This window comes from Colius striatus, chromosome 12 (genome assembly GCF_028858725.1).
Source record: "Colius striatus isolate bColStr4 chromosome 12, bColStr4.1.hap1, whole genome shotgun sequence".
NCBI classification, from domain to species: Eukaryota; Metazoa; Chordata; class Aves; order Coliiformes; family Coliidae; genus Colius; species Colius striatus.
Genome location: NC_084770.1, coordinates 3,116,311 through 3,143,904, shown reverse-complemented (window position 1 = coordinate 3,143,904; position 27,594 = coordinate 3,116,311). Strand labels below are relative to the sequence as shown.

Genomic DNA, 27,594 nt, shown 5'->3' with positions numbered 1-27,594 from the left:
CTGCAGCAGGTGCTATTGTACAGCCAAGCAGGCAGAGGTATGAAAGTGGCAGTGAGGAACTTCAGAGCACAAAGTTTCCTCTGTTCCACTAGTCTGGAAAAAAACATTGTGTCGGGTTTTTTTATATGAACAATATTTTTCAGTAAATAGGCATAAGAATAGCAGCTGTGTCATAGAAAAGAACCTAAAGTAGAGATTTTGTTCTTATTTAATGTCTACGGTGAAAGTCTTCACAGAGACTCCCCGTGGTTTCAGCTACTTTGTACATAATCCACAGTGAAATAGTAGCTAGTACAGGATATACAGGAAAGAATATGAAAGGAAAACAAATGCATAGTAATATTCCTTCTGTATACCCATTTAATTTCCAGGAAATTATGGATCGTGGTCTTCTTGACTCAGGACTGGTACTCTTGTATCTAACAGCTATGATAACTACTTCTTATTCTTAATTTCACTTCATTTTTTCATTGTTTCTTTCCTACCTAAGGGAAGCCTTCACTTATGCCCTGTGCCTTTTTTTTTTTTGGCACTTTAGTTTTTCTATTATTACAACTTCCCAGGAGAAGCTAACAGCAAAGTCATTTCTTCCTTTCCCTGCTGTTACTTTCTTGACTAACAAGGTCTATTCCTTCATCTTTCACTTACCTTTCTTGTTGTCTTTGAATATACTATAATACCCTCATCTCTCTCTGAACAGGATCTCTTTGAGGTTTTCAAGGAAAAATAGACATAGTCTGCTGTTCACCCCTCACTACCTTCATTCTCTAATACAGGTACTCTTCCCTTATACCTCTTCTTTCAGTGTTCCACCTGAGCTGTCTAAAACTCGTGAGTCAGTCTCAGAAGTAACAAATTTCATTTAAATCATTACTTTTAAGCAAGTTCATCCAGATTCTACATCCTGAAATTCTGTACTCAAATGTGTTAAGCATTATTTTACGATCATTACTATAACAAATATAAGAAAAGGGGGGTTGGTTTTGGGTTTTTTTTAAAAAGCCTTAAAAAAGCTGCAAGTCTGAACTCACAATGACAACATCATGTCCCTTTTCTTGCTAAAGGCACTTCTCATTTTTCATGAGGCTTTATCAGTCTTTTCTGCCTTTGATCTCTTGGAGTGAAAATAGCACAAGTTAAGCAATCTCTTGGTCACCCTTTTGTTTGTTTGTCCTGCAAACTGTAAACACTCCAGGGCAATATTATCCTTCTCACTGTATTTTAGTACAGGGCTCCGAATCCCAGTTGAACACTTGCATCTATAGGAGCATTTTCTTCAACTGAATCTCAATTAATATAAATATCCTCCATGTTATTCCTGTCCTTTACAGAGCGAAATCTGGTATTTGCAATTTTTAATTAAAGACAGAACGTTATCCTGGCTGCAGCGCAGGGAGAAATTTCCTCAACACGTGTGGTTCCTTGTGCTTTTGTGCTTCACCGAACGTCACATTCCCCAGAACATTTCTACTAGATACTGTTGGGCTTGTGCTACCTGTAGCTTTAGCTGACAAAAAAAGATGAAGAAAAGGACAAACGTTGCCTTTCACATCTACAAGGTCTGCAGAGCTGACCAGGCTCGTGTCTGTTCCTGAGAGAGGCAAGCTAGGCTCCTTGCAGGGGCTTGCTTTGGGGCGCTCACGGCTGACATGGGACATGACACTGAGCAGGCAAAGGGGATCAGTGGACCCTTTTTTCCCCTAGGTCGCTCACAGCTGGGCAGAGCCCAGGATCTCTCCACTACCAGCATCGACTTGGGCAGTCCAAGGTCGCACAAGAAACTGCGGCTGCGCACTCCCGGAGCCTCCCTGAGGCTGCCCTGAGGCGCTGAGGGGCCCAGGGGCCCGCCCCCAGCCGCCGCGACTGCAACTCCCAGAGTGCCCCGCGCCGCGCAGCGACTACATGTCCCGGCATCTCTCGGGGCTGCGTCGCTCTCGCGAGAGCGGGAACTCCACAACCTCGCGAGAGCGACGGGCCCGGAAGCTCCACGTCGGAGAGTCGGGACGTGCCCGGTGCGGAGCCACATCTCAGCTGTCGGCGCTGCCGCGGGGCGACGCGACGCGGTGCCATGGTGAGTCCGGGGGCTCCTGCCCGAGCGAGGCTCCGCGGTTCAGCAGCGCGCCGGGACGGCCGGCCGGCCTGGAGCGGCCAGCGGCCCGTGCGGGGAGGGTTGGGGGCTGCCCCGGGGGGCGCCGCGGTTACTGACCGGCTGCAGCAGGGTTGACCGAGCGCGCTGCTCGCAGGCTCCTGCTGCAGGGGGCTGGAAAATTTAGTCCCGAGCTGGTTTGACGGGGCCTCGGGGTGAGGTGGCCTCGGTGAGGTGGCCTCGCCTCGCCCCGCGCCTCTGCTGCTCGGGACGGCTCCATAAGGACAGCGCGACTGGACGTGAGCTGCAGAGGCAGGGGTCTCGCAGAGAGGAGGGCCTGGGCCACCGCCCGCCGGGACGAGCCCGCAGCCGCGCCTGCACGTCGCGAGGCCTTTCCGCAGCTGGCTCTGCCCAAGGGAGTTGAGTTTGGCGCCGGGCAGGACAAGATAGGGATGTCTGTGTAGGGTGTTCTGCCTGGACTGACCCAGGATTCCGTGTGCCTGTGCTGCCAGAAGTCCTAGTGTTGTTCTATGACTTAAATAACTGAAGAGAGCTTATGAAAGTCCACTGTCACCATTGTGCTTGAAATCACAGAGCCCATCCTTTGGGCTATGTTTCCAGTGTGGTTTTCGTCAAGCAGACCTAACAGTTGTCCAAGTGTCATGAATGTGTTGCAGTTGACATCTTAGTTCAGACATAGGTGAGTCCTTAGTTGCAGTAGATAAAAGTGGTTCTAAGAATAAGCACAGAATCATCTTGCCTATTTTTATAATTTTTATGGCAGGATAAAGAAATCACAAGTTCATTCTCTAGCATCAGACATCATGCCTATTAGTTACCAGTGCTACATGATAGTTAGAAATCTTTAGCATGTTATATTAGTTTTGTTCTGGTAGTAAACACACGCGGCATTCATTGGCTGTTACTCGTTAAGTTCTCTGAGATAAAATGTCAGCAGCATTAAGTAAGCTCAACAGTCTTTGAGTGTCTAAATGAATCTTTAATACCTCAAATATTTTAGAAGATCATTCTGCTGTGCTTCGTGCCCTTTAAATACTCTGTCTTTGCCATACTAGTGAAGAAATTAGAAGGTCAGAGTCTTTTTTGCAAGGGAAAACTTAAAGTCCCATGTCCAGTTTTTACAACATAATATTCATTCTGAAACTTAATGTTGGAATTGTGAACAGGAAGTAATTTATAATGAGCAAATATTGTTGTGTTCCGTTTTGGTAACTAGCTTTTACACCTGTCTTTTCAGGTGAAGTATCAGTAAGATTCAATTTCTGTTGTTTGGATTAGAAGCAAATTTGCTATACTTTGCTTTAGTAGTTGAGGGACATCAGGAGGATGTGCAGTGCATTTTCATTTTTACTGTACTGGAGAAAGTTTTTGCAGCATAAAGATTTTTGCATTTGACAAAAGTAAATGAAGTGGACTTGGTGCCACTGGTGGGAATGTGATGTTTCCAAAAACCCTTACAGAAATAAATACGCAGATGGACAGAAAAGAGAAGTGGTCTTCTGTCTCCCTGTAAAGCATGATTGACTGCTTTAATTTTAAGATTTAACCTCAGCTTTCTTTCTTCCATCATAGTTCTTTGCCAGTTTTTATGTTGAATAACTTGGTATTCTCAATTTTCATCTTTCTAGCCTCTCCGACTTGATATCAAACGGAAGCTAACAGCTCGGTCTGACCGGGTGAAGAGCGTAGACTTGCATCCCACGGAACCATGGATGTTGGCAAGCCTTTACAATGGCAGTGTCTGTGTGTGGAACCATGAAACACAGGTGATAATCTTGGTTTTCTTTTATTATGAAGTCTTTGTACGTACCAGCTGTATAAATTCTATTTTCCAGTACTAGATACATAAGAAGAATCATAAATCACTGCCACTAACTGATGTACTCTCCCATGTCTTATTACAAAAATCACTATAATAATATACAAGGAATACCTTTAGCTGTGACTTTAATGACATTTCCTATAATTTATTTTTCAATAATCATCTCCTTTGTGGATTCCTTGCAAACTAATGCACTTACATCTAATCTTTCAGAAGGATCTGTCTTGTACCTTCCATCTATATCTGTGATGGTTGTGGGAACTGGTAGACGTCTACTTGTCTATCAAGTGTGGTTGAAATTTAGCAACAGCTCCTAAAATATTTGGAGGTAGGGTTGGGTTACAAATGAAAGGAGAACATAAAGGTGATACAGAAAGAACAGGACAGGCAAGAATCTCCCTTCTTGGATAGGTATGTTGCTTTTAAAAAGTGTGCATGTGGTGCCAAAAGCAACATGCTGGACAGTATTGAGAAAAGATAAAGAACTTATTTTAGAATTGATATGTTCTCCAGTGCTATGAACTTTTTGTTTTTGTTCTTAGACCCTGGTGAAGACTTTTGAAGTATGTGACCTACCTGTGAGAGCTGCCAAATTTGTGGCGAGAAAGAACTGGGTTGTTACAGGAGCTGTAAGTTATTGCCGTCTCATGATTTCCATGTGCAGTAGTACTTTTCACTGCTTTATTTTCATGCCATTGTTTTGTACATCACATAATAATATGATCTGATATGAGTTTGTGGTTTCCCAGAAGTTTTCTTCTTTAAGTAAGCCTAGAAACTTAAACTTTTCATTTCAAAGGAGAGCAGCCTAATACAGTGGCTAATTGCAGGTAACGCAAGGTAGATCTAGATTCAATTTTTACTGTCAACATTCAGTCAGTTTTTACTGGAACACACTCAGCACCTAATTTTGACTATGTATTTTAATAGTCTACAGACTTCTGCATCAAAGTATAATTTGTATCATTAGCAATGTACAGAAAATACATTTTCTGAAAGATTTTTTTTTGTTAGATGCTGTTTAATGGTGCAATGTGTTTTTTGTAGCTATTCTATTGGATATAAGATGTATTACACAGAGTCCTGTTTTAATGGTAGCTTTTCTTTCCTTTCATAGGATGACATGCAAATTAGAGTTTTTAATTATAACACTTTGGAAAGAGTTCACATGTTTGAAGCACATTCTGATTACATTCGTTGTATTGCTGTGCATCCCACACAGCCTTTCATACTGACAAGCAGCGGTAAGAGTTCTCTGGTATATTTATGTTTTCTGTCTAGTGACGTTTTGCATGGTTTTTTCCTCCTGCTGAAACAGGAGTCCTTAAGCATGTAGTCAACATGACAGTTGTCATTTCATTTTATTTCTTTGTCACTTGCATTTATACTTTTTTAATGCAATATCAGCAATTTTATAACATCAGCTATTTAGAGTAGTTTATGGTCTTGTTAAAGAAAACTGAAGAACCTTGTTGCTTAATATCTGCCAGGGGAAAGGGTCACATATGTGCCAATTAGCTGTTATTTGAGAGTTTGTCATACATATTGGAATATGTTTTCAGCTGTCAGTCTGACTTAAAGCATCAGGTGATTTTCATCATTTTTCCCAAAATACTATTGAGTTTCCTGTTCTTTGAGGCAATGTGTGCTACTTGGGATTGGAAGATCAGAGTATCCCAACAGATCTTCTCTGAGAACATCTGTATCATCCTACTCTGCCTTTCATTTCTGGGAACCTCACTAATGCCATCAGAGCTCTGCAAGAATGCAATGAGCTTTGTGAATCAGAAGCACCATGTTTTTCTGTTTTGCTTTTGAAGTTAACACACTTAACACTTGAAGTATAGGTACTAGGAAGCCAGCTTTGATGTCTGTGCTTCCAGTTCCTTAGTGCTTACTAGAATAGGTGCTTCAGAAGAAAGCACAGGTCCAATTCCTTAGTATCTGCCCAACACTTTAAGATAAATAATTCAATACTTCAGTATAAATTCTTAATCTCCCTTCTTACTTAGTTTTGTCACCATTTTACTGGATGATCTTTTTGAGAAACATGCTGCCCATGGTCCTTCTGCAGGGACTAGTAATGGTACAGATGAGGACTATATTGAGTATTAGTAGAATCCCCTTTCAGTGAGGAGGCATGAGTCAGCCTTTAACTTGAAAGTTTTTAACACTTATGTTGTTTATTAAACTAAGTCAAGCTTCATTGTTGGTGTTTTTCAGATGACATGCTCATTAAACTCTGGGACTGGGATAAAAAATGGTCATGTTCTCAGGTGTTTGAAGGACATACCCATTACGTCATGCAGATCGTCATTAACCCAAAAGACAATAATCAGTTTGCCAGTGCCTCTTTGGATAGGACAATAAAGGTATATAAACTGATTTTGGGGTTGCTTTTATTCATTAAGTAGTTACCAGACAGAGCACACAAACCAGTAATAATGTTGTATGATGGGTCAGAAACAGGTGCAAGAATAGGATTTTTATTGGAGAAAGGCCTGAAAGCTGGTTGAGTTTGTGTGCACTTACTAAGCAATTCAGTAAATTTACAATATTACCTGTAACCTCTAGTCATTGAAATATGTTTCTCTAAACTTTAAGTGCTAAATTTCCTTCTACACAGAGATATTCAGGAGGGATAATACTGTCAATGAGTAATTTAGAACAATTGAAGCTATATATATATATATAGTGGGTAAAGCTTTCCATTTTGTGCATTTTAAAAATAAACAGTAAAGATGTTTCTCCTGTTATTTTCATGTTCTTGGCCATCTTGAATTTTCAGAGGTGTCTTCAGCCTTCTCATGGTAGACCCTGATGAGTCTTATTTGCTGTGAACCTATTAACAAATATCTAGGACTATATAGATTTACAGTCATCTGAGCAGTGAAACTTCCTCTCATCCCCCATAAATTATCAGAATATTCCTGTAAAAAGCTAGTTTTGATTTTATATTTCCTCAGATGTTGAGACTAGGTGTGTATAAATGTTGATTGATGTGGTTATCAAGGATAAATACAACTGTATCTACAACTCTACTTAATTCATTTTGAGCCCTCATTTAGTATGAGATCTGTAGCAGAAAAAATGCAATTCAAGACAGAGTTGTGGGCAACAGACAACTGCTGGAGAGAGGGTCCAGCGCAGGGCCACCAAGATGATCAGGGGACTGGAACATCTTTCATCCTAGGAAAGGCTGTGGGAACTGGGGCTGTTTAGTCTGGAGGAGATTGAGGGGAGATCTTATTAATATTTACAAATATCTAAATGGTGGGTGTCAGGAGGTTGGGACATCCCTTTTTTCTGCTGTATCCAGCAACAGGACAAAGAGTAATGGGATGAAGCTGGAACACAAAAAGTTCCATTTAAATATAAGAAAAAACTATTTCACTGTGAGTTATGTTCCTATGCCACCTAGTCTCGGTTGACCTGCTTCTTGCAGGGGAGTTGAACTAGAGGATCTCTAAAGATCGCTTCCAACCCTACCATTCTATGATTCTGTGAACCCATGTATGCACAAAAAGTTGGTTGCTTTTTCCAGATCTATTAGTTAATTTCATAAACAGATACTACTTCTTACGAAGAGTGTCATACATGATTATCTGTCCTAAAAAAAAACCCAGAATTTTAAATATACCTCAGAACAATGGAACTGGTTTGTGCACAGTGTGCAACTCATATTGTTTCTGTTATGGGGGCAGGATTAGTAGTTTGACAGGCAGTTGTTCAGGTTCTTCATCTAAGAGAAGAACTATGTCTTTGGAATTCCATATCTGTATCTTAGGAATTGTGTGTCCTTACACTGTTTGGCAAGGTTGACCTGGATATGAAAGATTGATACATGTGGCTGGGGTTTTTGTTTTGTTTTTCTGGGAAGGTGTGGCAGCTTGGCTCTTCTTCACCCAACTTTACTTTGGAAGGCCACGAGAAGGGAGTAAACTGCATTGACTATTACAGTGGAGGAGACAAGCCATACCTCATTTCAGGTGCAGATGACCGATTGGTTAAGATCTGGGACTACCAGGTTTGTGTTAAACTCTTCATAAACTTTTGTACAGGCTGTCATAGAAAAAACATTAATAAAGAGATAGAAAATGAGGCTAAGGACTTGAATACACCAACAGATTTCCCTCATTTTTCCCTAGAAAGAAGGAAGTGGGGGAAAAATATTTCATGACACGTTTTGCATTAAAAAAAACCCAAACTGCTAACACTTGAGAACCTGTTGTGACTTTAAATAACATCTAAGTTAATTTGTAGAATCAAATTTGACATAAAGTTTCTATCATTAGGATATTTTCTTGCAACGTAATAATCTCTACCTTTTGGACTTGTTTTTATGGAATGAGATGCTCATCTTCTACATTCAAATATAAATGTTAATGGATCAACTCTTTCCATCTGTTCACTTCTCATTTTTTTTTCCCTTTATTCCTTTCTATCTCTCCTTTTTTTATCCTATGCACATGTACACAGGGACCTGTGAATGTGCACACACATATGTGTACTTCTGCTTGATGGTTTGCAGGGTGACTTGTTTGCATGCTTTATGGGAAAGAGATTGCATCCAGGGATTTAATTCTGGTCCTGAAACATTGAGTTCTTCCTTTGTACAAGAGTCTGAATGGCCAGAAGGGCGAGACAAAATTTGTTAGATAGTACTTTCTCATTGTTAAAGCATATTGCCCTTGAGTAAATCCAAGCTCAGAAATTAAAGGCATCATTGGTAAGTGTACACTGCAGTAATGACTGTTATGTACCAGTGCTTGAAATTTTGCTGCCAGGTACGATTGTATATATGAGTTATGTAGTCTAATCTTAGTTGACCCAACAGAGAGGACCAAGACAGGTCCACTGTAATTAGGTTCAGACCGGTGTTTTGCTGAATTCAGCATTCTATCTTGCTTTAATCTATGTACCTTTGAGAAAGCATATCTTCTATGCAGAAACCCATCTGAAAGTAGAGGAAAACAACTATGTTAAAGGATATAAATATTTTATTCTGGGGAGGAGAAATTGACTGAATATGATTGTAGTTTTTAAATGTGTCTAATGCTGTTGTTTGAGCATCTTGGAAATAAATGTTACTGGAAGAAATCTAGAGAAATGGTTCCAGATAAATTTTGGATTTGAGGATAGATTCTTTTTTTTTTTTTTTTCCAATAAATAAGGGTAAAAATAAAGTAGCAAAGTGTTTCTTATCTGTACTTCTATTTTTATTTCCAGAATAAAACCTGTGTGCAGACGCTGGAAGGACATGCTCAAAATGTGTCATGTGTCAGCTTCCATCCCGAATTGCCTATCATTATCACAGGCTCAGAAGATGGTAATTTTGTATTTTCTGATATATGAAAGACAGAAGAACAACTTAAAAGAGATCTCTTCTTGTGGTGTGGCTACACACCTGCTGCCTTCACAGTGAATGAAGAGATAAAAGGCTTGTACTGTTTTCTTATTCCTCCAGGAACTGTGCGCATTTGGCATTCCAGCACTTACCGTCTGGAAAGTACCCTCAACTATGGTATGGAGAGAGTGTGGTGTGTGGCCAGTTTAAGAGGATCCAATAACGTGGCTTTGGGATATGATGAAGGCAGCATTATTGTTAAGGTACTATTGATGATTTGAAATGAGAAATGGTGATTCATCACTGTTCTGTGTAGAGCAATTGATCTTTGATTCTGCGATAAAATGTAAAAATAAAGACAATCTGCATTTTAATCGGTGTTTTTAGGCAGACTCAGAGTATTTCACTAGATATGTTCAACTGCAAAGAAAACCAAGAATGCTTTTTTTCTCCATCTGCTAAATTTTTGTGCTCCACTTTCTAGCTTGGTCGTGAAGAACCTGCCATGTCCATGGATGCAAATGGAAAAATTATTTGGGCTAAACATTCAGAAGTCCAACAGGCTAACTTGAAAGCTATGGGAGATGCTGAAATCAAAGATGGAGAAAGATTGCCACTGGCTGTGAAGGACATGGGGAGCTGTGAAATCTATCCTCAAACGATTCAGCACAACCCCAATGGACGGTAATAGATTTTTGAACAGAACACTGAAATGTTTCTGACTTATCCTGGTTTTATTTCTATATTGGAAAAAAATTTGCATGAAAAAACAAGTTGCATGTGTGCTGGTGTCTGAGAGCCCATGGACAACAGGTATATCAGACAGGCACTGTAAAATCAGAGTAAATTTGCTTCTCCTCCCAAGAACTTCTGAAGCAGGCAAGTTGGACATTCTGGATAGGGGAAGAAGCATGCAAACAAAATGTATAAGGTAAAAGCAGCAAATCACTCTTTTTTTTAGTACTTCTCTTTAATTGTTTTGTTGGTAACAGAGAAGCAAAATGAAAGGTAGGGAGATAACGGGGCACAAGAGTCACTCAGTAGAGACCAGAAGGAAGAGGGATTAATAAGTAGCTAGCGACATGACACAGAGAAATCCAGTTCTGGGATGTTTTTTAATATACACTGTTTTATTCTAAATGTGTTTGCAGTGATTATATTGGGCTAGGGGCCATTGCCTTGTCTACTTGATCATGCTTATCACCTCAACACAAATGTCTGACAAATGCATCTTTCTCCTGCTCTAGGTTTGTAGTAGTGTGTGGGGATGGTGAATACATCATCTACACAGCTATGGCTTTGAGAAACAAGAGCTTTGGTTCTGCCCAGGAGTTCGTATGGGCACACGATTCTTCAGAGTAAGTGTTACAGATATTTTCCTTTATATAAACTTGCTCCTGCTCATTTTCAGGCTGTACAAACAGTAAACTGACCTGAAGACTAAAAAACTGTGGATAATGGAATTTCTCAATAACTGTCCTGATGTAATATTTTCCATTTGTAACACTGCTAATTTTTCAACATAAATCAAATGCAGTTGTTTTGTGGCAGCTTATGGTTTCAGTAATTTGTTACTTTGGAAGCCAAGTAATTGTCTTAATTTTTTTTCTTTTACCATGAAATGTCTTCATTAGATATGCAATCAGAGAGAGCAACAGTGTTGTAAAGATATTTAAAAATTTCAAAGAGAAGAAGTCATTCAAACCTGATTTTGGAGCAGAAGGTAAATATTTACTTCAAAAACAGTTATCAGTTATGTTGGTGTGCAACGTGGATTTCATCCACCTTTATTTTCTTTCAGGCATCTACGGTGGCTTCCTGTTGGGTGTGAGGTCTGTTAATGGTTTGGCATTCTATGACTGGGAAAACACAGAACTGATTCGCAGGATTGAAATTCAGCCCAAACATGTGAGTTTTCCAGATGGAGTCAAGATATTTACCTGTCTGTCTACTGATCGAATTTTTTCTTACTAGACTGCTGATTTTCTTGAATCAAGCCAAGCTGTTAATCCAAGTAATCATTTCTTAAGTTTATCTCAATGTTATAATAGAAGGGAGGGAAAATGTTTCCATGTATGTATTTGCTTCTCAGGTACTAAAGCTTCTGTTGCTACGTTTTAACCTTAATTTATACATCCTCTTCACTTCACTTGCGGTTGCTAAAACAGTGCCGTTATTGATTCTTATGACACAGATTTTCTGGTCTGACTCGGGTGAGCTTGTCTGCATTGCCACAGAAGAGTCATTCTTCATTCTGAAATACCTATCAGAAAAAGTTGCAGCAGCCCAAGAAACACATGAAGGTGTCACAGAAGATGGAATTGAAGATGCTTTTGAGGTACCTTCTATTTGAAAGATGAAATGGGATTAGAGATCATTGAATCAGGTCTTCCAGAGTATTGCAGATTTAATTCTATTAAACTTTAGTTTCTAGAACACTGGAATACAGTACAGACAGCATACATCTATCTGACTAAGGCTATTAACCATTTTATTTGGGTTCCCTTTGGAGAGTATCCATGTTGGAATCTTGGTATAACAGACCTCAATGCCTACAGTTCTCTTCAGATATCTATTTGTTCTTAGGGAGTTAGGTTATTTTTAAGCACACACTCAGGTAGTATGTTTACATTGCTTAAACTTGTTCTGCAATTTTTCAAGTTTTGAGATGTTACTGAAACTTGAGAGCAAGTAAAAAAACCTCAAACTGAAATGTCACAAACACAACTTTTGCTTGTGAAATTTTTCTCTATCTTGTTTAGTTTGGTGCCCATTTCCTAGATTTATAGTTGGTTTAGTTAAGTATTAAGGTAGAGACTTCACGTGGTCCAGCATTTTTGTAGACCTAAAAGCGTTATTAAGTACTTCCAATCTGCATCTAAACTTTTTGCAACTGGCCCAACTGTTTACCTAAGTATAGAATATTAAATTTCATTTGAAAATGCAAGTGTTAACTGCTCTCCAAAATGCTTTTTTATGTATCTATTTAAATCAAACTTAATTTGCAGGTTCTCGGTGAGATTCAGGAGATTGTGAAAACAGGCTTGTGGGTAGGCGACTGCTTTATTTACACCAGTTCTGTGAACAGACTCAACTACTACGTCGGAGGAGAAATTGTTACTATTGCCCACTTAGACAGGTCAGTTGCTGCATTGGGTTGTAAGCAAGTGTTAAGGGTTCTTTCAACAAAGTTAGAACAAGATGAGCCTTGTCACCTGCTGCTGTGCTACTTGTCTTGCATTTCATGCTAGTGTATGTTCAGAGGCAGTAATCTTGGAGGGTGTAAACAACTGTTATGTGAAAGCGTTACAGCGAAAGTAGAATGTTTCATGGGAGTATTCTTGCTACTGTAAGAACTGTTGGACTTTTTTATAGACTATTTGGTAGTCATTCTCTCCAAGATCAACATTCTTTGTTTTGTTTCAGGACAATGTACCTTTTGGGTTATATCCCTAAGGACAACCGACTTTATTTGGGTGATAAAGAGCTAAACATTGTTAGCTACTCTTTGCTGGTGTCAGTGCTTGAATATCAAACTGCTGTGATGAGAAGAGATTTCAGTATGGCTGATAAAGTTCTTCCAACCATTCCAAAAGAACAGAGAACCAGAGTTGCACACTTCCTTGAAAAACAGGCAAGAAAACTACATTTTGGTTCTAAAAAAGTTAAATCAGTTTATTGATATTTCAAATTTAATTTGATAAGCAAAACCAGAATTTTTTCTATAAGCATAAACTCTTCTTAATCTTATATATTTATTGAGAATATTGTAACCTTCTGTTTAGAGAGAAATATCTGTCTTAAAATATCTAGCATGATCAGACAGATGACAGCCTTTTTTGTTTCAGGGCTTTAAGCAACAAGCTCTTGCAGTATCTACAGATCCAGAGCATCGTTTTGAACTTGCTCTTCAACTTGGAGAATTAAAAATAGCCTATCAGCTTGCAGTGGAAGCAGAGGTAAACATATCATTTTTGGTGATTCATAGTGAGTATTAGCGTGAATCTAAGAAGCCCTGTAAGAAAATACAGTGTGCTGTGTGTGGGGATGCAGTACAGCTCCTTGAACTTAAAATAAATGCCACCATCTTCCACAATAAAGTTCTTTTGCTTGTAAATTATAGCAAGCAAGGGATGGGGACAGAAAAACGTCTGTTCCAAAAGCATCTTGAGTATGGAACAGTGAGAGGAGGAATGGTGGGACTGAAGCCTCTAGGCCTTTGTCCCAGCCGTGGCAAACTTAGACTGATGCACTAGGAAGACTGACAGGCAGTGATCTGTCCCATAACTATCATTCAGAGAATTGATCTCACAGTTCCTGTTGTAAAATAATGAATTTAGTGATAAGGAATACTAACCTAGACAAAAATCTCTCCATCTTGCATCCTGAAGGTTAACTTGGGAGCTTTAAGAGATTGTTAGTGATCAAATTTCTAAAGTTCTTTCTACCTCCTCCCTCCATGTTTAATGAAAAACTCTTTATTTTGGGTAATGATATGGCTGTGTAATGATCTGCATATAACACTCACTCTGGGGTTTTTTTTTATACCATTAGTCAGAACAGAAATGGAAGCAACTTGCTGAGCTTGCCATTAGTAAATGCCAGTTTGGCTTAGCCCAGGAGTGTCTCCACCATGCACAAGACTACGGAGGACTACTGCTGCTGGCTACAGCTTCTGGAAACGCTAACATGGTGAATAAGTTAGCCGAAGGAGCAGAAAAAGATGGCAAGAACAATGTTGCATTTATGAGCTACTTCCTGCAGGGAAAGTAAGTAGCAAGCATGAAATTCAGGTGGTTCTTTTCTGCTTTCTGAAATGCAAAGAACCTTGGGTTCTTCAAATGGTTAACTACAGCTTACTTCAGCCTTCCTGGAGAACAACTGTGGCATGTGTCTCTTTGAAAAAGCTGTTACTTTTAACATCTGCAGTGAAAGCACTGTAATAGAATAAACAACTATCTAATGCAAAAATTTGTCTTTATAATGCAAAAATTTGTCTTTAATTGAGTTCACTGGTTAAAATAACATTTTTAAATATTTTAGGCTTGATTCATGTTTGGAACTCCTGATTAAAACCGGGCGTCTCCCAGAAGCTGCTTTTCTTGCAAGGACATATTTGCCAAGCCAAGTTTCAAGGTAACCTCAAGGCACATGCAGAGCAGGAATGACATTGTCAGCATTAGCCGTGTGTAACAAATAATGGTTTGCTTCTCCAGGGTTGTTCAACTGTGGCGGGAGAATCTCGCTAAAGTCAATCAAAAAGCTGCAGACTCCCTCGCTGATCCTACAGAGTATGAAAATCTTTTCCCTGGATTAAAGGAAGCTTTTGTTGCTGAAGCGTATATGAAACAAAGCCTTACTGACTTGCGGCCAGCCAAGGAATACCCCCTTGTCACTGTAAGTAAGAAGTGGGAGCTCTCGCTGTCTCTAGAAGAACTACCTTTGGTGCTGTGTAAATTCAGCTTGAAGCAACTCAGTGTAACCACGTAAACATTCCCTGAAGGTATATTCTGGTGTGTTTGTCTTTTTACTTTCAGCCAAATGAAGAAAGAAACTTACTTGAAGAAGCAAAAGGCTTTGAGCCCTCTGGAGTAATGGCACCTCAGGTCAGTGTTATCACTAAATTATGAACTCTAAGGAAGATGCTATTGTATGGCAACACCTGCTCTGGAGAGTATTTTACCAGTAATGGACAAATAATTGCTCTTATTGGCTTTGTCTGTAAGCACCACAGCTGAGTTTTATGTTCTTTTGCCTCAGACTTAGTCTACTTCTGTGACTACTAATGACTGCTCATTGGCTGTGAAATTATTTGTGTGGTTACTGATCTTGTATCATGTTTTGTTAGTGTCACTGTAGAGTCTTACAATTGAATTTATCCTGCAGAAAAAGTCAATTGCACATAAAACGCCTGACTGAATTGATAGTCTTCCAGAGGCTCAGTAGTTGGCACCTGGAAACTCTTATACATTACAGCAATTAAAAATGCTTTCTATTCTTTGATGCTGTGCACAGTTATGAAAGACTATTCCATAACTAACTGACTAGGAATCCTGCTCAGTTACCTGAAAAAGAGTTCTAGTCAGTATCCTAACTCCCTCCAACTGGTATTATCTTTTGACCACCTCAGTTGTCCAAGTATTAGGTAAAAAACACATGACTGAATCTGTATGCTTAGACCTTATCTTTGAAACAAACACTTTTAATGCATTTCAGAGCTGAAACCTATGACAACGTCTAGCTCATGCCAAACGCATTTCGTGTTTCAACACAAAAAAATCAGTGAGAGATCATTCTTAAAGAAAATTGGCACTATGTATATGGGGTTCAAGCATTACTTTCAAAGAGAGGGGAATTATAGGTCTGCTGTTTTTCTTTTGTTGAAAGAATTTAAATTCAATAGAACTTAAGGGACCTCTTGTTCTTCAGTCACCTTCTAATGAAACAGTTCCATCTCCTAAACAAGAAGCAAAGACGATTTTGCAGAATTCCGATCTACTCCCATCAAGAGATCAAAAGGTAATGTAATGCATTGTTTTGAAGGGAAGTACAAGCACTAAATTCACTTTGTTAAAGACTTCAACTAATCATGTGATTAAACCAAGCTACTACAAAATGTCCTTTTCTATATTAACAGACCCAGACAGTGTATGGATCCCTCCCTGTTGTATGCAGAGACCGTACACAGTAACAGAGGCTAGTTCCTATAGTGTTGTGGAGTTGCAGGGAACAAAGAAGTTCTATCACAAGTGGTCAGAATAGGGTAAAAAGATGCATCTCTGAGCAAAGCCACCTTCTCAAGAAGGCAACTTCAGTCCACAGCTTATTTTAACTTCCATGTTTCACCAGCCTGCCTCAGCTTGAGGTTTTGCAGAATGTGCAAGTGTATTACACAGAATCAGGCAGAATCTGAGGTTGCTAATGTGTAACTGTATTAGTATCTCCTTAATCTAGTCTTTTCTCCTAGACACTGCTGGACTTGGAAGATGACTTGGATAACCTGGACCTGGAGGATATTGATACCACAGATATCAATCTGGATGAAGAGATCTTAGATGAGTGAACCCACTTTTAAAATGACCAAGTCAAGTACTCTGCTTAACAAAGGAATTAAATTCTGTGGACTATGTGCTTCAGGTTGATTTTTATACTACAAGTGGACCATGTACATGTAGAAGGAAGAGTAGGCTCATCAACTGTACAAAAAGAATCAGCTTCAAGTATGTTGAAAGTCAAGATGTAGGCTTGCTCCTGTGCATACTAAAAATGTTTTTCTTTATCAACCAATTCAGTAAATGCTTTTAAACATTCTGTTCCTTACTTCTCCATTTACTAGTAATTCTATTATGCTTCAGGGGTATGTATTACAAAAATTGGAAATGGTAGCAGAGTAGCCAAGACTTAATAATTTAATCTGACTTTTCTTAGCATATACACTTAGGTATATGGTTATTTTTTTCATGGTACTCTTTAGCTTGTATCTGTTAAAAATCAGTAGCTCTAGACAACACTTATAGCTAAACCACTTAAAGGATAGGGATGGTGTTACTTTCCTAAACAAAGTCATCCAGGCCCTACCCTTTAGTAAGTAAAAATTTAATCCTGGACAATTATCTACATTCAAGATACAACAGTAAAAGAATTAAAATTGGGAGTATCTTTTCACCTCAAAAGTCATAACTGCTCTAAGTTCATTCACAGAACTTTTGACAATAACAAGTTAAGGTAGTGATTCTCACATTTTAGTAAAACACAGTTCTAGCAAGTCAGTTGTTTGAAGTATTTATTGTGGGATCCTGTACAGAGAATGTTTATAAACAGACTTAATTGTAAGTTTTAACTAAAGTTCATTTCATGAAGCTGTAGAAGTAGCCATTGCTTCTTCATAAGCCTGGAGGGCTAGTTGTATATAGCCTTCTTTCTGGGATTCAGTTTTTGCAAATACCTGCAAACGTGGCAGGAAAGAGAATATGTACAGTTAAGTGCAAAATGTATAGTTCAGAGCATAGTTGCATAACAAGATTTCATCACTGCACTGGTACAACTGAATTCCTGGTGCAGCTAGATATAGTTAAAAAAAAAATTCAACCCCGACACACCAACTTGGCATGTGTAAGAGCTCTAGTTAAATATCTGCTTCTTAAGATAAGGAGAAATTTAGACTATTAAATAGGCTTCTGCTGTTTCAAACCTTTCTCTTCTGTAGTTAAGTTGCCTTAAAGTAGAAGAGCCTACCTTGATCAGATCGACTCCTTGAAGTTTCCCTTCTTTAGCTTCTTTTGCTGATTGACATTCAGGATGAAGCATATGATACAGTGTAATTAAACTTGTGGCGTCATCCAACCTAAACAAACACAGTCTCATTTGTGGCAATTGCTTAAGAGTAGTTAGAGAAAGTATCCTTTGTGGTGTGCTTCACACACCACAGGCTTTCATGAATTGCTTGCACCACAGACTTTCATGAATTGCTAGATATACAATCACTAGAATATGCAGCTAAACAGGCATCCCATCATGTATTGTGATAGGAACTTGTTCATAAGAAGCAAGGGACATCAAGTAAGCTATATTAATTATCCACACTGCAGTTTAAGCCTGATGTACTGTTCATCAGTAAAGCAGAAATCTCTCTGTAAAATACAATTAATTTCCCAATAAGGATTATTTAGCAGAACATCTGGCCCAAAGATAAACTTTCTAACCAGTAACTAGCATGTTCTGCATATGAGAAATCTGGTGATCCTTAGCCTTAGATGAATCTGAAACTGGAACAGGTGGTTTTTCTATAAATGTAAGCATAAGCCAAAAGTCACTGGGGGCAGGTGAAGATGCTCCAAACTCTAGGAACTTAATCTGCTCCAATATTTTCATTTTCCCTTTAACAATTTGATTCCAAAACTAGAACTCCCTTTGTTTCTTCATCTCCTCAGGTTTAAAAGTAAGAGCTGACCACCTGTTGAAAGCAGTTCAGCAGCAGGAAATGAATGCCACCATGACTGCAAATTGGAGTGGAGTAATTGTACAAAATTTCCCTAGCTCTAGTGACAATTTAAGCAAATTAAATATTGTTTACATCAGGGAGTTTTGAATAAGTTCAGCAGCATGTCTTACAGACATCTATCCATTCAAAATGAAAATGTGTCTATATTTTTTAAGCTACTTACGAATTGCTCTAAAACCTAAAGCATGTCAATCTTAAGGCAAAATCAGCCTCAGTAGTATAAAATTTTTAGGCTTTAAGATGAGCACCTCTCAGATGGAAGTGTGCTGACAAATTACATGGGAAACAAAAAGGAAAACCCAACAGTTACAGAGGCTAACTTCTGCAGCAATGTATTTAATACTCTGCAACTTCGTGGACTGTAGTTGGTGCTTCCATTCAGCATCGATACAGCTAAAAGTTACAGTAGCCTCAAATTTCATGCCAATGAAAAACTTTCATACATCTTACAGAAGTACTGTTTTCATTTTCAAACAATGGTAGTATTTGCTTTCTGTTTGTTGGGATATGCAGAATTAGTAAGTGACCAACACCACTTACAGGTCTCGCTGGATCATATCTATGAGTAATCCATCCGCTTTCTTTCTGTTTACTAGATACCACACCATTCCTCCAAAGTGTCTCGTTGAACGGAGCAGATCATATTTGGCATGTTTCTCAATGTCGTCGTATGTGCGATGGTGAACCTATACACAGAAAATTTCATTAGCATAACTGGAGCTTGAGCCCAGTTTCTCCCCTCTGCCTCTCACCAGCACATTTTTAATCTATTTTCAGACCTCCCTAAAGTGCAGGGGTAAGGCTGAGGCTGAGCTATGCTACCTTTAAGTTTTATGCTTGACACTGAGGGTAACACTGAGATAACTTTTCAGTATTTAGGCACAGACATCTTTATGATAAGACAATGCTAAATACTAGTTACATATGGGAAGTTTAGGGAGGGGACAGAAATAACCTCTGAACCTTTACTACACTGCTGAGAAGTTATAAGTTAACAAGTTTTGCTAGAGCAAAGAGGTGAAATTTTACCTTAAGGAAAAGGTAATTGAAAAATTCACTCATAGAAGTTACATTCTTGGTGATTTGAGAAATTATTACCACTTAAAGAGGTAAACATTTTAAAGATAAATTTAGTAATGGTAGAGGCTGGTGAATGTATTTCAGCTAGAAGTATACTTTTGTACCTTGTCTTTTTCCAAAGACTACTTTGTGTACAGTGCTCTCAGGTGCATTTCATCAGTTACCTCCCTGGTCCTTTCAAATCCTACCACTGCAGTTAGCATGGCTTCAGTAGCACAAGTCTGGTTGTGGCCACTTAAAGAGTGTGTTATCATCAATTCTGGTTTGATGCCAAATACATCTAATCTAAAGAGTATTTCCATGCAGCTTCTATACCGTTGAAAATTACTTGAACAGTATCATAGTTTACTTTTCTGCAAGAAAAACAAAATTCATGACAAAGGTAGCAGGTAATCGATCTGGGCAGATTGAGGGGAAGAACATAAAAGCCACTACCTCTGATCCCCAGATAATACTTATATTTACAAAACAAACCCTAAAGTTCTTCACTACTTTTAACCAGAAAAATTAAAAGTCAACTCACTCTGATATAGTCAGGTGAATCTGGCTCAAACTGAGCAATGCACATGTTAAGGATATCCTCATGACGGTCTTGCTGAAAAACAGTCTAAAACAACAGTACAAGTTCAGAAATAGAGTCTGTATTGCACCAATCCAAGTCTTCAAAATCAAAACAGCAGCCACGTGGCTGCTCTGGACAATGCTTACAGTGAGTATTCTCTTAATCACAAGACACTGGATAAAAGTACAGTTAGCTGCCTTGATGTCGTTAATAGTTTGATTTTTGTTTCTGAAGCACCAGTTCACATTTTCAGATTAAGCATACAATTTCATCAATGCATGATAATTAAGTGTGGATTTTTAGTATGACAGAATATGTACCCAGGATTTACTTGACTCTAACATGGAACTTTTCAGTGTTTTAACTAAGTTACAATTATAAGCAATTGTTCAAAACAGAATTCAAGCACCTTACAGCATACAAGCAGAGTGGCTTATTCAGAGCTCTCCTGTTGAAATAGCACCGTTTCACTATCAGAGCACAGTGAAGTAAGAAATGATCTGTTTTCAAAACAAGGAAGATCTTACCCCAAGGTGTTCATCCTTGAATAACACTGGGGGAATAACTCTGCGTCCTTCTTTAGGGAAGAATATCTGTATCATTCTGTCTCGTTCTTCCCAGGTTGCTTTGCGTAATACACCATTCGGTTCTCTAACTACAATGAAACGTTCCTGAAAAGAGGATGAAAGAAAGAGCTTTATCTCCCAAAAATCTTCTCTTTGTAGCTGGAACCATTGTAAGAAAGATTCTTATTTCTCAAAGTCCTTCTATACATAAACTCACCCTAATAATTGTCACAATTTCTAATTGACTGTTGCTATGTGCTGGATTTTTTGTTTCTTCCTTGGTATCTGTTAAGTGCTACATTTCCACCTTAATTTTACTGTATGACATAACTGTGCACACACCTACACTAAAAGCTGCACCTCTGTGAAGTTTAGACAGATAATATAACTAATACCCAAAGAAAGGAGTTGGCCTCTTCAAAGACCTGCTTGGAAGGATCTCAGGGGATAGGGTCCTAGATGGTAGAAGTGTCCAAGAGAGCTGGTTGATCTTCAAGCACCACTTCTTCCAAGCCCAGGATCAGTCCTCCACATGTAGAAAAGGGGGAAAAGGAGGCAAGAGGCCTACAGGGATGAGCAAAGATCTGCTGGGACAACTCAAGGAGAGAGCAGCCATCTATGACAGGTGGAAACAGGGACTGGTCTCTTGGGAAGAGTAGAGGAACTTTCCCAGAGCATGCAGGGGTGCAACCAGGAAGGCTAAAGCCCTTTTAGAACTAAACTTAGCCAAGAAAGTAAAGGAAAACAAGAAGGGGTTTTTCAGCCTTGTACCAGACTGAATTTACTACTCCTAAGCCTTTTAGCAAACTGCTATAACTACATTTTATTAAAACCTACAGCTTACTTACAAATTAAGAATGAAAAGCTCATAAATTAATACATTGTTACTTACACGATGGGGAATGGAGTAAGTTAGATCTGTAAACACATATTTTGCAGTTTCAGTTCCTTCAAGGAATTTGTCTTCTGCCAAGACATCATCAATTGGCTCTCGTTCATTCAAAACAGGGGGCATGGTTAGTTTTTCTTTAGCTTCCTCAATAGCTTTTCTTGTGGCCTTGGGGAAGAAAGAAGACAGGGAAGTAGAATTTTACAATTCCAAAAGTTATCCTATCGGAATGCTAACATATCTGGGACAAATATTTGAAGAGAAGTATTGATTAATTTTTTTTCCTGAAGTTAAGGAGTGAGACACTAATTCAGTCTTCAGGTAGATATGAATTGCATGTGAACAATGTATCACTTTGGTAATGTAAGGAAATCCATGGAGAAAGTTCTAGTATCTACATATACTATATTCAGGTATTTTTGCACAGCAGATCTCACCCAAAACATAAACCACTATCAACAGTTTATATGTAGCTGTGACTGTGGTTACAGAAAAACTGACTTTAGACAAGCTTCATCCTCATCCTGGACCATGGTAAGACAACAGGAAAAAAATAGTCAAATAATTAGCAAGGCTATAATTTCAATATCAGATACTGGCACTTAACACAATTGGGAAGCATAAGGAAAGCAGGCAGTGAAGAGAACCTGTCACTCGAGAAAAACTGTTCCATTTCCTTCTATATACCATAAAAATAGAGAAGACTAGATAAACAGAAGTGACTAAAGTGAAGAAACACTGACTTACACTAATTTAGGAAGCAACCAGAAACAAAGAAACTGAAATGTTTTCAAAAGCAGCATTAAAGACAGCAGAAGCACAGACTGTTACAGACTTTTTGGTAAAACCAAAGCTGATTTCCAAACGAAGCCGAACAGCCTACCTCTTCGAGCTGAGCTTCTGTCATCAGCTTGTACTTGGGCGGCTTAAGCTCCTTTCTCACCGGCTTAAAAACCTTGTGCAAGTTGAGCCCTGTCATTTTGTACAGCAGGTTCTGCACCGCTTCATCCGTGAAGGAAGGTTTGGCGGCTCCGCCTTCTGCGGGAGAATTGCACCCGCCGTTAGCCCGGTTCGCGAGGAGCCCGCTGCCTGTGCGGGGCGGCGGAAGAGCAGACGCCGCGCACTCCTCTCAGACGGCCGCGCACTCCTCTCACACCGCGGCCCCGCCGCAGGCCCCACTCCCCCATCCTCCCCGAGGACTGCACGAGCCCACCGCGAAGGTTGCGGGCTACGAGACCCGCCCGGGCAAGGGTTTCCCCCTCCGCCCCACCTCTCACGTACCGCCCGCGGCCGCCGCGTCCTGCCCGAGCTGCCGCCGCGCGCGCCAGCCCCACAGCGCCCGAGCCACGCGGGACACGCGCGCGGGCCCCACCGCGGAGCGACACGCGCCGAGCGCCGCCATCTTCCCGCGCGCCCCGCCCTTCACGCAGGCGCCCGCTCGCGCCTCGGGGCACGCCGGGAAATAGAGTCTCGCTTCGCCTCAGCGGGCGCCGGGCGGCCAGAGCTGCTCCGGGGAACCTCTGCCGGTACCCATCTCAGGCCGCCTCCCCGAGGGAGAGGGCAGAAAACTGCTGCCCTTGCGTTTGTGTCAGTAAAGCACCGCTGAGGCGAAGGCGAGGGCTGGGTTGGGGCGGAAGCCGGTCCCGTCAGAGCAGGGACAGGGCCGGCGGCGGGAGCGGGCGCGAAGGAGCCGAAGCGGGACTCTAGGCTGCTGCGTTTCCTGGTTAGCGAGGAGGGAAGGCAGTAGGGCAAAAAAAGAGGAATTGAGAACAGCGTACACACTGTCGCGACTGATAAACTGCAACTGCTCAGAGACTGGGAAAAGTGTGAGACTGTAGGTGGGTGATTCCATCAGCAGCTGGTCTGAGGATGCCTCTCCAGTCTTGTCAGGTAGCGCCTGCCCTGGTTCTTGGGCAGCCTGCCTCACAGGGAGAAGTACTGTGGTAACTTACACAACATTTAAAACTTTATGTGCCTGTCTTTGCTAATTTGGCACTTAATGGTGACTGAAAGGGCTGTCCAGTTGTCAGGTTGCAGATTTTCTGTCTGGCCCATAATTCAGAAGTAATCTAAAGGACGCAGCAAGAAAACCTTGAGTGTTTGTGCCTGAAGTACTACCTGAGAAATACCTGTCTTTTCAGTGCACCACTTTCCTCAACCTGGTAAAAGAAGTCATTGCCATCGATGGTGATGAGTTGAGTCTTCTCACGATGGGGAGCTAGCATTTTTGTAAAGGCAAGAAAATAAATCACTGTATTCAAGGATAAAACCAAGGTTAAATTTTATATCCAATTGATACAGCAGATCAGATCTAACGGCTGTGAAGAGCGAGTGTGCAATTAAAACTGATATGTTACTTGATTAAAACAATAATTGACTTCTTATAACTGCCTGTATTTCAGCAGGTTGAAAGTGTATTATTATTTGAAGTTTATTTTTTGTAGCTGTTCTGTGTCTTCCCGTGTGAATTTAATTCTTGCAGACCGTGGTTAGGAGTGTGTGAAACAGAAAGAAAACCTATTATCAGCAGGCAAGTCTCTGAAGGGACTCTGCTTCGAATTTTAAAATGTTCAAAGCCATATGTTGATGTAAGTTGGCTGATGACTTCCTGTCAAAACAGGAAATATTTCGTCTCCAGGAGGGAAGATATGGAAACACAAGTAATGTGCTTAAATGCTCTAGATTTCCAATTGTTTTAAATTTTAATGGTTGTTTGTTGCTTTGCCAAATAAAAGTCTAAATTATGTTACTTTTGAAAATGGAATTGTAGTCCTGGAGAAAGGGAAGACTTTACAGCATGCATTGGTTTTCATTAGAATAAAGTTAAGCATCAGATAAATAATATATTTGTTTCTAATAATAAATCTTCATTGTACTGGGGAGTATTCCTCTTTTCTTCAGCTGTATTCAATATCCAAACACATGTACTGGGTTGCATTTTATATTCAAGCTTTTCAATATCTTGGCCTTTGCATTGTCAGAATGGTTGCAGGAGGGCATATTCTTCTCATATTTATATCGTTACAATTAAGTTGAAAGCACTGAGAGCTGACGAATGCAAATGAACCCTTAATACTATTTTAATGTAGTGTTGTGCTTAATTTATTTATTTAGTTAAAGCTAAGAAAATGAAAAATGATTTTGAAGAAATAGAGAAGATGTTATTCTTCAATTCTTGCTCTGAAGATCTCTGAAGTGAGAGCTATACCCTGTAAGGGAATTGGGAAGTTATTTGGTGACTTGCCTAAAAGCCACTTCAGACCTGTTCATGAATCTGGATGTCAAGCCAACGTCCATTTTAAGTCACAGACGTGCTTAGAAAAACAACAGAATTTATTAGGCTATATCCAGGAGAGGTTAAATTCACATTCATTCTGTACTGGAGTGGTAACAGCTGCTGTGAGGATTAGCCTTTTGGCTGGTGGGATGAAAGGAAATATCAACTAACCATTCTGTAGATGGAAGTCTAGCAGGTTAACAGAATTTATAAATTAATATCCATCTATATTGCATGGGCTGATTATATTTTGTTTATGGTTTATGTTTGTACTGAAGGAACAATTTTAACTAGCATATTTTATATCAATATTCTTAAAAATACAACATCAACTTGAAGAATCAGTGGTGTAAAAATTGATAATGACATAAAGAATCTTTCTTAGCTTTTGTTTCTATTTTGAATATATCCCAGGACAGTTGGTCTTGGAAAATTACAACCATCTGATGGTAAGTGGATGTCCCCTGTGAAACACACTGGTGGTCTAAGTCTGGATTCTATTGGAAAAGTGTCAATACAAAATCACTTCCACAATTGGCATTAATTTCCTTTTTGTTGGTAGTTTCAGGAGGGCAAAAGGATCAGATGGCTGCTGAGGGTGAACCAGTTTGGTTAACGTCACAGGGAAAGAGAAGGCAAATGGGGAGCTTAGGATCTGGCATTGTTGTTTTGCCTATTTAAATGATTAAATGAAGAGATGTAGTTTACCAGGCTTTATGAATAATAATTATGTCAAATTCCTAGTAAGAAGTTGTTAGGAAAGAAGTTTTCCTTCCTGGGAAATAATACAGTGAAAAATACAGAATCCAAGGTTTGGTAACTGTGAGTCTGGCTGCTATAAGAAGAAACGGAGTGAACCCAGAAAGGCAGCAGCATATGTGTTCACAGTTGATGTCACAACCATTTTAACTCTTGTTCCTGATAAGAAAGAGTCTTGCAATCCTGTGGAATAATTTTCTCAGGAACATCATGGACCAGGTTAGAAGCTCTTTTTATTGAATCTGCATGGATTAGTCTGAAGAGAGACTATTTTCCACAGAAAAGGCACAGAGTGTTAAAGTAAGAGAGATGACACAAACCTTACTATATCACTAACTCAGTCTTTAATAAAATGTTATATGTGCTTAGTGCTTTGCTAAAATTTTTGGAGTGGTCATTGGTAATATGATTGTCTATTTTCAGGCATATGACCTGCAAGCATCTTATTTGCCCATTTCTTTTGTTTAAGGGAGAGAGTGTTATTTTCTCTGGAATTATCTTTTAAGGTAGCCATAGATTTTCACTGACATCCAGAGCTCTGGGTAAATAGTTTGGTGATGTTGCATGAGCCTTTGCTGATACATCAAAGTGGCCCTTTTCTGTCTCAAAGACCCTTTAGCTATCTGAAGCTGGTTTACTTTCAAATTTCATTTTGATGCTTCACAGCAATGACATTTGAATGTACTTGTAGAATTCTGTCCTGGGCTGCTGGGCCAAACTTATCTCCAAGGGCAGTCTTTTGGGTAATCCTGTTTTTTACAAACAATAACTGAGACGCCCACTGAAACTACAGTAAATTGATCTCCACTGTAGCCGTTATCATCCTACATGAAGAGCTGCCTCTATCAGGTATGTAAACACATGCTTTTTAATTTTCAGTCAAGTTTCAAACTAGCTTACCCTATGTCAGTGTGCTATATTCCCATGGGCCACAAGGGGGCAAGATTGAGGTTTGAAACAGGAGAACGAAAGTGCCTGAGTAGTTAAGTAGATAATGTAAATTAATTGTTTTCAGTAATGACCCAGATTTGCCTCTGTCTCACATAAAGCTGCCATAATCTCACTTTAATAATGATAAATCAGATATATTCAAATACTGTCTCCAGTAATTGAGATTACATACATTATTTATTGTAGGGATATAAATCCCACTTCAGTTTATATTGTTTTCTTTGCTACACTATAAGGCCTTGAGCCAAAGCCCATTAAAGCCATTGGAAGTCTTTCCCTGACTTCAGCAAGCTCTGAATCAAGTCTGTACTTTTCAAATTAATTATTCTTGCCTTCTGCTCTTATAATGTGTCATCATTTTATGGGTTTTCATTTAGTTATTTTATCAATTAATTTCCCTGACACAGAAGCATATCATCCTAGTTATAAACTGTTCTAATTCCTATTCAATGGTAACTGCAACATTTTGTTTCTTCCAGCTTTTTCTCATAATAGCTGATTTTATTAACACACACAGCCACTTCCTTCTTCAAATCTTTCAATGTACATGAATATAGTTTTCTACTGACAACTTCTTACAGTTAAATAGATCAATTTTTCCCAAAACTAGTTCAGTCTCTTATCCTAATATTCTTTGTTTGGTTGGGTTTTTTTCCAGTTTAAGGAGCAGTTACCTCACAACCAGCCATCTTGTTGCTTAGTGATGTCAAGAAACCAGTCTTAACCACATGCCATTCCCTTCTCACGTTCTGTTTGCCCCTGATACTCCGTCTCTGGATTTTTTTCACAAGTTCCCTTCTGGTTTATGTAACTCTTTTTCTTTAAATCTCCTAACTGTTCTTCATATTGCTCCCTAAGGCTTCCTATTTTCATTTTATATTACTTTGAATTCATCTGGATTATTAGGATTTGTTTTGTTACTTTATTTTCTCTCTTTTCTTTCCCCAAATCAGCTTTTCATGGAAAGAAGCTCCCGGAGTTCACTACTTAACAACATGCGGGTTTTTGGTTACTTTGTTGTTGTTGATAACAGCATTATGTACCTTTGGCTACCTATTTAAATAGCCTACATGACAGGGCTGCTGGGTTTTTTTTAACCAATTTCTCTTCCAGACTAAAGGACTTTTCTAATTTCCATACCAGACTAAAGGATTTTTTTTACACAGCTTAAAATAAAATCCCATCTCTTCTAAAGGTAGTGCTTGAGGGGTTTTTTTTTTACCTTGGGAGATA

At 39.4% G+C, this 27,594-nt stretch overlaps 2 protein-coding genes across 3 annotated transcripts; one reads left to right on the top strand and one right to left on the bottom strand.

Annotated features, from left to right (window-relative positions):
* Positions 1-1,956: 1,956 nt before the first annotated feature.
* Positions 1,957-17,041, top strand: COPB2 (COPI coat complex subunit beta 2). 2 transcript variants are annotated; one of them, XM_062005448.1, is made up of 22 exons: positions 1,957-2,071; positions 3,736-3,873; positions 4,472-4,558; positions 5,047-5,173; positions 6,153-6,301; positions 7,810-7,956; positions 9,159-9,258; positions 9,397-9,539; positions 9,761-9,960; positions 10,524-10,634; positions 10,911-10,999; positions 11,078-11,184; positions 11,471-11,614; positions 12,285-12,415; positions 12,703-12,910; positions 13,125-13,235; positions 13,831-14,045; positions 14,320-14,412; positions 14,493-14,673; positions 14,814-14,882; positions 15,706-15,795; positions 16,244-17,041. In XM_062005448.1, the coding sequence occupies exons 1-22, from the start codon at positions 2,069-2,071 to the stop codon at positions 16,337-16,339; spliced, it is 2,739 nt and encodes a 912-aa protein (XP_061861432.1). In that variant the 5' UTR covers positions 1,957-2,068; the 3' UTR covers positions 16,340-17,041. The 2 variants fall into 2 exon arrangements, with proteins under 2 accessions (XP_061861432.1, XP_061861431.1); XM_062005447.1 differs by having other exon boundaries at positions 15,664-15,795.
* A 1-nt stretch (position 17,042) lies between these two features.
* On the bottom strand, positions 17,043-22,784 carry MRPS22 (mitochondrial ribosomal protein S22). Its single transcript, XM_062005449.1, has 8 exons — positions 22,656-22,784; positions 22,258-22,412; positions 21,378-21,542; positions 20,447-20,590; positions 19,881-19,964; positions 18,818-18,963; positions 17,512-17,620; positions 17,043-17,221 (listed from the first exon to the last, which is right to left on the bottom strand). Exons 1-8 carry the CDS (start codon positions 22,774-22,776, stop codon positions 17,129-17,131), a joined length of 1,017 nt encoding a protein of 338 aa, XP_061861433.1. The 5' UTR covers positions 22,777-22,784; the 3' UTR covers positions 17,043-17,128.
* Positions 22,785-27,594: the final 4,810 nt, after the last annotated feature.